This window comes from Vespa velutina, chromosome 12, assembly GCF_912470025.1.
Source record: "Vespa velutina chromosome 12, iVesVel2.1, whole genome shotgun sequence".
Taxonomy (NCBI): domain Eukaryota; kingdom Metazoa; phylum Arthropoda; class Insecta; order Hymenoptera; family Vespidae; genus Vespa; species Vespa velutina.
In genome coordinates this window covers 2,687,470-2,697,742 of record NC_062199.1, presented here as the reverse complement: position 1 = coordinate 2,697,742, position 10,273 = coordinate 2,687,470, and the positions used below count along the sequence as shown (strand labels likewise).

The following is a 10,273-nucleotide window of genomic DNA, read 5'->3' as shown; positions in this document are numbered from 1 at the left end:
TTAATAACATTACGTTATTATTTACAATATCTTCAATAGTTCACGAAACATATTTCATTTATTATTATTAAACAAGAGAGAAATTTTTTTCTTCTCATTAAACGAATAATTGATTATTTAAAAAAAAAATTTTTTTTTTTTTTATTTAATTTAAGATTCTTTTCGTCTGATTCTAATAATTCATTCGTTCGTTCGTTCGTTCGTTCATACCTTCGTGCAAAAATTTCGTACCTTATCAAAAATTTCCTTCCGTTCGATCGTTTGGAAAAGAAATAAAGGAGATAAGCCTTAAATTGAAATTGAGAAATAATCGAAAAAAAAAAAATCAAGGAAAAAAAACGTAGAAATAAAGAAAAATCTTTTCAGAGATTTTCTCGGAAAAATTGAAAGAGAAATTAAAAAAGTAAGAAAAGAAAATAAAGCTTAAAAAATAAAATCAACAACGGACTTTATACTAATGTCTATCGATAAATGTCAATCGAATTAAAACGAACCAATTTTCTTTTCAATTAATTCAACGATTCCAAGATCAATATCAATTAAAAAGGAAGGATTCAGTGTTTACATTCGTTTTTCCTTCATTGGTACTCAAAGCTTTATACAATGGATCCCGAATAAATATTTTATTTTGATTATTTAGAGACGACGAAAAGATCTTGAGAGATACTTCACTACCCCTTTTCACTGTGTTTCTCGCATTAAAACACATGTACGTGTAGAAAGTAAGAGAAGATCAATTGTTCGAGTAGATACTTATTGTATATATATATATATATATATATATATATATATATATATATATATATATATATATATCTAACAATAAGTATATATATTATGTTTCGAGACGATATCTAACTCGAAAGTATACTTAAGTGTCTGCACGTAAAGAAGAGTTTTATGAGATCCGACATTCCCCCTCCCTCCCTCCCACCTTTAACTTAACTTTCAACATCGTTTTCTTACGATGTTGAAAGTTAACGATTACGATTAATAGCTTTTTATAACATATCTTCATGTTTTTATAAATTCAATAAAATCGATTCTATTTCACTCATATCACATATATCGTAGCAATGAGTGTGATCATTTGGGAAAAAAGAAAAAAGTAGGAAAAAACAAATAGAGAAAGACATAGATAAAGGCATGTCAAAAATGACAGGACCAATCGGTGAGTTATCTCGTATTGAAACGATCGAGTATCATGGACCAGTTTTATAATTGAATTCCTCACGAGACACAGTGGAACGTAATCGTTGAATTTATACGCATATCGGTTCTATATTCTAATCTTTAGATTTTATTCATTTAATGCGACGAAATTAATCGCGAAAGTATAGACAATAATAAGGAGAGTAAAAGAAAATAGAAAAGAAAATTAATAGAGAAAAAAGAAAAATCACAAAAAAAAAAAAAGAAGATCTTAATAGCTCTATTTAATTTATTTAATGGAATGAAATTAATCCTGAAAAATAGCCAATAATACAATGGAACTTTCAAAGATCTTTATAGCCAGTTATTTAACTTTTCTTTTAAATGAATTGAAATTAATCGTGTAAGTGACAACGGAGAAACTATTTAATTATTCTTTGGTAAATACGATAATTCTAAACAAACAGATAATAATGATTCACACGGGAAACTAACTAAATCCTATTTCCGACTAAACGATATTTATTTTTCTTCTTTAAATGAAAGTAATGAAATTGATTGTTAAAGGAAAAAAAAAAAAAAAGAAAAGAAGAAAAAACGAAAAAACGAAAAAACGAAGGAATCCCTCAGTCTATCAACTCTATTGAACTTCTTTCATGAGAAACAATGAAATGAATTGTATGGGAATAATCAAACTTAGAAAAAAAAAAAAAAAAAAAGAAAAAAAAATGAAAAAAAGAAAAACGTAATGGACTGATGCTATTAACGATACTACTAATAGATCTTCATAATTTATGTTTTAGGTCAAACAGTAGAAGCTCTTCGGAAAATTGCGAACGTGACAAAATGCTTTGAAGGACTTCACGGAAGAAAAAGGAACGTTTTCGCCATTGAAGTTCTTAATATTGCCGTCGAAGAGGAAAAAGTTCTCTCTCTCTCTCTCTCTCTCTCTTTCTTTCTCTCCTTCTCTCTTTCTCTTTCTCTCTCTCTCTCTCTCTCTCTCTCTCTCTCTCTCTCTCTCTCTCTCTCTCTCTCTCTCTCTCTCTCACACTATTTTATTCTCTCTACTTTTTTTTTTTTTTTTCTAAGATTTATCCTTCAAGAACTAAAGTTCATCTTCGAATTCCTATCAAGCAGATCGTCTGACATAATATCCGTCCGTATTCTTCTACCATTAATCGTCAGCTGAATGTGTCCGATTTACGAATCCTACTAGCTTTCCTTCTTAAAGTAATCTATCAGTGAAACCTTCCTAGAAGAAAACTTTACTTCTCTTCTTTCACGTGAATTTCTAAGGACACGTGAGACATTACTGTTTTTCTCCCTGAAACGAAGCTTTTTCACAAGAGAGACAAGTATATCTTATTGAGAGAAAGAAAAAAAGAAAGAGAGAGAGAGAGAGAGAGAGAGAGAGGGGGAGAAAAAAAAAGAGAAAAGAAGAAACGAGCGAATACAAGTTTCGAAAAAGAAGAAGACTTTCGAAATTCATTTAATTGATTTCTATTCGATGAACGAAAAACAAATTTGAAAAGATCCGTCGATAATAAAAACTAAATAATAAAAACAAAATTTTTGGAATCAACGACGACGACGACAACGACGAGATATTTCTTCTTTCTTTCTAAAAAGATAATTTTTCTATTTGCATCCCTCCCTTACGAAAGAAGTATAGACTGACATTGAGTTATATAGAAATAAGAGAAAATGAAAGTACACCGGAAGTTGATATGATATAAAAAGAAGAATCCATTAGAGCGCCCTATTTGGTTTATATTCTACGGGCAAAAAGAAAAATTATCGTTGTTGATGTAAGCCAAGACCAAAAGGAAGAATAATATTCTACGGTTTCTTCGATCGATCGGATTATAATTATCGATCATTCTCGTTGATTAAATATCATTGATCCTTTTTTATATATATATATATATATATATATATATATATATATATATATATATATATATTCATAAAAATCTAAACTCCAAAGTATATTTTTCTTTTTTTATATGTATCTTATCTCTTCCGTCTTTTCTTTTTTTCTTTTTTGCAAATTTTTCCTTAAATAAAAATTACGTCGATATATACAAAAGTTATGATGATAGTTTATGATATGATGAGGTAAGGCAGGAAAAAAAGTTTCGTTCTCATTAAAATCGATCGAAGAAAAAAATCCATAGAAAAAATTTTTAATATCCTTTTGACGATAGGGTCTAAGGTAATGTGAAAAAAAAAAAGAAAGAAAGAAAAGAAAGAGATTAAAAAAAAGAAGAAAAAAAAAAACAGAAAGAAAAAAAAAACAAAAAGGTGAAAGTGAATAATTCGATTAGGTCCATCTTTTCAAAAGTAACATTAATCTATGGGAACAATAACGATGGAGCAAACTCGACGAATCGAGACGAGAACAGCTGGCTATTAAAGGGTAGTCGTGCATGAAACGGAAGTGAAGAAGAAAGGGAAAAAGAACGGCCTGTTTTGGCTTATAATCAGAGAATCGATATAGTGACTCATCAAATCGTATTTAATATCATCGACACGGAACTAATGAAACGAGATTTGCATTTTAAAAAAAAAAAAAAAAATTCAAGAAAGAATTCAAAAGTGCAAATGTGTCCCTTTTCTTTTTCTTCTTTGTTGAATTTGTTAAAAAAAAAAAAAAAAAAAAAAATAACAACAAGTGTGATGCTATAAAAATAATTCAATGTATGACTCATGGATTGTATAGGTTCAAGAGAATAACCATAATTCTTTTTCTTTCTCTCTTGTACATTTTTAAAGAAATGAGAATACCATGAACGAATTTCGATCGATAAAAAAATCATAATAATTGATTATTATTTTCTTTCGTTATTAATAATGTTAACCAAAGATATTCTTTACATTGAATCGTACAATTTAAAATCATGGCGTCTATCAGTGAAAACGTCGTTGAAATTGTGATTAATAAAAATCAAAGTATAGTGTCTTGTGATATAATAATCATTACAAGAGACATCGTAAAAATCGATTGATCGTTTATTATATAAATGATTTATAAGTGATAAAAAGTGGGAACGTTCGTTCTAAATAATATTTTTTCCGTCATTTGTTCGATGATAAAAAAGAAAAAAAAGAAAAAAAAAAAAAAAAAAGAAATCATGTGAACTGTTCGGATAAAATATAGCGGGGAAAAAAACTCAGATTTTTTTTCTACCAATCCAATCGAGTTCCTAAGAACGAAGCTGATCAAGGTAAATCGTTAACATCGAAGATATATAAGATAGTCGAGTGGTATACACGGTGGGAAAAAAAGAAAAAGGGAAGAAAGAAGGAGAAAATAAAAAAGCAAGAATAAAGAAGAGTGAAAAAGAAAAAATCATGATGCAGTCTTTGGAAAATTCTTTTGATTCCATAAATAATTATCGTTGGAACACGTCGTTATTATGGTTCGACAATTACACCTTCGATAACTTGGTATATAACGATACAAACTCGACGGATCTCGAGTCGAGAAATCAATTCATACTGCCATGGTGGAGACAGATGATATGGAGCTTGCTATTTGCTGGTATGATCATTGTTGCTACCGGTGGAAATCTAATAGTGATATGGATTGTCCTTGCGCACAAGAGGATGCGTACAGTAACCAATTACTTCTTGGTCAATCTCAGTATAGCAGATGCCATGGTGTCAACGTTGAACGTTACATTTAATTACATTTACATGCTCAACAGTCATTGGCCATTTGGTACTCTTTACTGTAAGATTTGCCAGTTCATCGCGGTACTCACTATTTGTGCGAGTGTCTTCACTTTGATGGCTATCTCGATCGATCGGTAAGTCCTTGTTATATATTTTTTATTTAACAAATAATTTTCTATATGTGCGTTTAGGTATGCGTGTATGCATCCAAGTATATTTAAATTCGCTGACTATGACAAATTCGTGGAGTATGACAAATTGTTACTGAGTTAGCAGAAAAATTTCAATGGTATAATATAAATCTCTCGGTGCGTTACGCCCTGTCAAATTCGATAATTAATATCTTTTTTCTTTTTTTTTTTTTTTCTTTTTTCTTTTTTCTTTTTTCTCTTTTCTTTTTTTTTTCGTAACATCTTGTATCCTTCATTTCTTGGCCAAGTTCTGCACTATTTTCGTTACGTATATGCAACAACCTTGTGCTTTTTTAACCTAAAGTCTCTAAGATCGATGAGAAAACACATTTTCTTTCTGTATGCGTATGCGCGCGCGTGTGCGTGTGTGTGCGTGTTTGCACGTCTTCGAGAAAATTTAAGTGCTAAAATTGGACTTGTTTTGTTAGGTTGGTAGTTACGTCAAACTATATGGGTTGTATTCGTGTTAACAGAAGGGATCAATCGGATAACACGAAAGAGATAACTAGAATTGAAGGAAGGAAGAGGGTGGGATCGGGGAGAAGAGGTTAATGGGAAAAGAATGAGAAAAGAAAAAAGGAAAAGAAATAGGAAGAAAAAGAAAAATAAACTGGAAAGATAATAATTTTAGAAATAGATATAGATAAAAATAAACATACAAAATTAGCTAGAAAGAGATAGAGATAGATAGGTAGATAGATAAATAGATAGATAGATAGACAGAGAGAGAAAGAAAGAGAGAGAGAGAGAGAGAGAGAGAGAGAAAGAGAGAGTAAAAGAGAAATGATGAAACATATCGAAACTGGAAATTATCCGAATGAAATTATTATCAGCGTGGGTGTTATCGAAGTATCAGGAAACATCTGGTAGAGCTTTTACGATCCCAATGGGTGGTCCTTTGCCTGGAAGAAACAGACTGAGAAATCGAGCTTCCTAGCTCTATTTATCCGTATTATACCAATGGCTCTCGTATTTGCTCCATTTTAGGAGGGATATACTCGAAAGGTTCTTCTGCTTCTTCTTCTTCTTCTTCTTCTTCTTCTTCTTAATTTTTTTTTCTTCTTCTTATTCTTATACTACTTCTACTTCTACTTCTTACAAGCCGAGAACGGTATTAGACGTTCTATCGATTTCTCCATCTCCCTTAGGAAAAATATCTTAGATATATTTCTAAGATAGGTAAAAATACAAATTTGGATCACGATTTCCTAATAAAGATTTTTCTTCACAACTTCTCACCAAATTAAACTAATACGTGTGTTATATATACATACATACATACATACATACATACATACATACATACATATATATATATATATATTAGAGGGACCGGAAAGTAATGTCGTTCCTGCGCATGTCAATATTTGATTGTGATTAAAAATAAAAACTTGTTAAAAATTTATTCGTTTGAATTTAATTTAAGAAAGCGACATTACATTCCGGTCCACCTAATATTATGTATGTATGTATGTATGTATATATAATACAAATATATATATATATATAAACGTACATACATACATCCAAGTTATAGAATATAAATTGGATATTAATTATGATATTCTAATGATTAATTAATTAAACATTTTCATAATTTCGATAAATGATATTTCAAAAGTTAATATTCAAAATTATTCCCCATTATTCTCATTCACTTTGATAATATAGTTTCAAAAATAAAGAGTTAGATCGTAGAAAAGTAGAAAAAGCTATTGCAACGTCTACTTTATAATGGTTCTTTTTTTTTTTTTATTTCGTATATAAGAAAGAGAAGAACAATGTCTCGTGGGAGATTTAAAAAGGAAAGGAATAAAAGAAACGAAAAGACGACGAAAACTAAACTTTAAACGTTTCTCGAGCATTCTTACATTAGACGAAAAGCTTAAAATAAAAAGTCACTTCAATTTTTCTCTCGGTTAAAAAGAAAATTGCCTTGGCTAACAACGCATAAGCCAAAGATACTCAAAATTATTCTTCGAGGTGGCATGCATAATTCAAGGATCCTTTCTCTCGACTAAATATTGAACCTTTAATTCGATGAAATAATAATTCTACCCTCGAACTGAGTGAGACAGAGAGAGAGAGAGAGAGAGAGAAAAAAAAAAGGAAGAAAGGAAGAAAGAAAGAAAGGAAGGAAGGAAGGAAGGAAGGAAAAGGACTATCAGCGAGAAGGAATTATTATCTTCCTATCTTATATACGTGGAAAGAATCCGATAGAAGCGATCAATGTGAAATTTAGCTGAGTATGAGAAAAGAATTTTCTTCGTTTCCATTTGATCTCTTCTCCCAACTTGTTCTCTTAACTAGCATTTTCTTCTTCATTCTTTCTTTTTTCCTTTTTTTTATTCTTTTCATTCTTTGTTCTCTCTCTCTCTCTCTCTCTCTCTCTCTCTCTCTCTCTCTATCTGTCTATAATAAAAGCATCAAAGATAAAAAAAAAAAATATATAAATATATATATATATATACATATTTCATTTATTATATTCGTTCGAACTGTTGTATCATGAAATTTTCTTTTTTTAATGGAAATCTCTTAATTTCGAGGATGAAAATCGTAATAAAAAGAAAAAAAAAAAAAAAAAAAGAAAAAAAGAAAAGATAAGAACAAACGAAAAGACTTTTTCCATCAAAAATACATTTTCGTCCGTATCAGTTAGTCGATTATATTATCGAAGACGTAAAAAAATTTGAAGAATAATTTTTTCCCAACATTTTATCTGATTCTAGAGAAACTGAATTGACTCAGGTAACGATCGAGCTCATTAATTTACAATAAAGTTCTACGTTATAGGCGAACATCGTAATAGATTATTCGATGTAACCTTTAATTATTCCAGCACGTAAATCGCTCGAACAAGTTTGAATTTTCTTTCTTAAGTTTCTTATAAAAATAGAACGTTGATTTGAAAGAAAATTTCAAACACGTTAAGATGAAAAAATAAAAAGAAAAAAGAAAGAAAATAGGAAGAAAGCGAGAAAAAATGTTGGATGATGAATAATTTAACAATGTTACCACACAGTTATATATATATATATATATATATGTATAACTTAATGTACGAAGAATCATGTTCACGTATGCGTGAGCTTATTGTTGTTAGTAAAATGACATTTTGGAAGGATGTAACCATGAATACGAGGATGATACTTCCCTGGTATGTCACATACATACCTGTATAACATTAAATATAAGCGAGAGTAATAGAGAAATAATATATAATGAAGCAAAATTTCAAAAGATATTCAAGAAATGAAATTATTTTACGAATAATCTGAGAGTAGTTTGAAAATTATGAAAATGAAAGAAATAACTATAATAAATAATATAAATTATCCAATTTAGGAAACAATAAATGAAAATAATTTATAATACAAATCAAAGAAATTATATTTAATTATTTGTTATTATTATTTAAAAAAAAAAAAAAAAAAAAAAAAAAAAAAAAGAAGAAGAAGAGTAACGCCCGAATAAAAGCAACGTTCTATACAGAGTCGATAATGTTGCTTGCAAGCGCCATCTATCAGTGAAGAACATTTGTTTGATCCCTCTTATTATGCAACACCGTCATACAATTTCAAAAAACAAGATTGCATACTATAAGGGAAAAATAAGTTAATGATATAGATGACGCTCATAAGCAATATTATCGACGATGTATAGAAGGAAACATATCTTTAGGTGCAATAATTAATAAAAACCATTTACGATATATTTGCATTCGAAGAAAAATCTACAGAGAGTTACGATTAAAGAGAAAATATTTGATAAGATATCGATTTAATACGACTGCATAAAAAAGAATCCAATCGAGAGAAGAAGGTCCTCACAATCGTAGAATAAAGTTAAGAGCTTGAAGAAGATAAACTTGCCGATCATTGTTCAGAAGGGGATGAGAGAGGAAAAAATCGAAAAAAGAAAAAAAAAAAATTTCTCGATCAAGTAAAAGCTGGAATTATACGGGATCTTCTTTTACATCCTATCATTCCAACTGAAGTTTTTCGCTTCGCTAAACGAGATTACAATTTAGTATTGAATTTTTTTTTAAACGACGAAAATATCTCATGGATCTTTTTGAACAAAAAAAAAAAAAAAAACCATTGGTTGGTAGTTTGTATTAAAAAATAAAAAAAAAAAAAAAATAAAAAAAAAGAAAGGAAGAAAAAAGAAAATAGAAAAAAAAAACTTAAAGAAAAAACCCATTTCGATTTTTTTCTAAAGAACGAAAAAGCACTCTAAAATTTACATTGCATTTAATAGTATTTTCAACTGCCTTAAAAAACTTTTCTTACTTTTCTACAGACTTTCCTTGTCCTCAATAATCAAATAGACTACCTGTTGAAATACAAACGTGAAAACACTTAAGATTTGTATTAAATTATATTTTTTTTTTTTTTTTTTACACACATTTTATATTACAAATTTCTTTCAAAGGAAACTCTAACTCGGATAAAAATGAAAACCCAAGTTTCTATTGAAGAATATATACGCATTATTTATACAATATATAAATGTAATGTTAAAACTGCATTATAATGCTTCCTCGATAAAATAAATTTTTCATCGATACAATAACGAATAAAAACCAAAAAAAAAATCAACGAATATTTCATCGAAAATGAAAAGCAGTAATTATAAGTTAAAAATGAAATCTTCATTTACAAAGACTCCAAAGATATAATACTATATATATATATATATATATATATATATATATATATAAAATAAAAGATCAAAAAGAGTATTGATAATACAAATGTATGGGTGCAACGCAAATTTTAATCAAAATGCCTATGGCATAGTCTATTTCGCCGTAGGAGAAAACGATTAAAATTCCATTGCTGACGTCGATAGAAGTACTAGCAGGAATCGATTTGGAAAACGCAACGAATTCGAGAACGCATAGCATCGTACAATCGAACAAGGTGAATAACGATTTCAGCTACAGGAAATGTCTGTTAACAATGGGAACCTCGAATAAACCCGAACGATGTGTCATTTCTCATTTCGAATAGTATTTATCCTTCGTTTTTCAAAAATGAAACTCATATTTTTCTTTAATCGATCGATGAATGTCAACGAAAAAAAAATTCACGACTGTATGTTCCATATGTATGTCCTGTATATTTTTCCTTCTCTAAAAAAAAAAAAAAAAAAAAAAAAAAGGAAAGAAAGAAATTTTGGGAGAAACAAAAAAATATATATATATATATATATGTGTGTGTGTGTGTGTGTATGGAAATATATGT

The 10,273-nt window shown here is 29.0% G+C and overlaps 1 protein-coding gene and 1 long non-coding RNA gene across 3 annotated transcripts in view; both read left to right on the top strand.

Moving 5' to 3' along the window:
• LOC124953342 overlaps nucleotides 1-2,555 on the top strand; it is a 34,309-nt gene extending 31,754 nt beyond the window's left edge. For both annotated transcript variants that reach the window (XR_007102207.1, XR_007102206.1), the window contains exon 2: nucleotides 1,956-2,555. This is a non-coding gene — a long non-coding RNA (uncharacterized LOC124953342). The remainder of the gene's footprint in view (nucleotides 1-1,955) is intronic.
• A 115-nt stretch (nucleotides 2,556-2,670) lies between these two features.
• The window catches only part of LOC124953561 (tachykinin-like peptides receptor 99D), a 29,436-nt gene continuing 21,833 nt past the window's right edge, over nucleotides 2,671-10,273 (top strand). Inside the window, 2 exon segments of the mRNA XM_047505089.1 lie at nucleotides 2,671-2,960; nucleotides 3,360-4,964. Coding sequence (XP_047361045.1) covers nucleotides 4,507-4,964 — 458 coding nt within the window. The 5' untranslated portion in view covers nucleotides 2,671-2,960; nucleotides 3,360-4,506.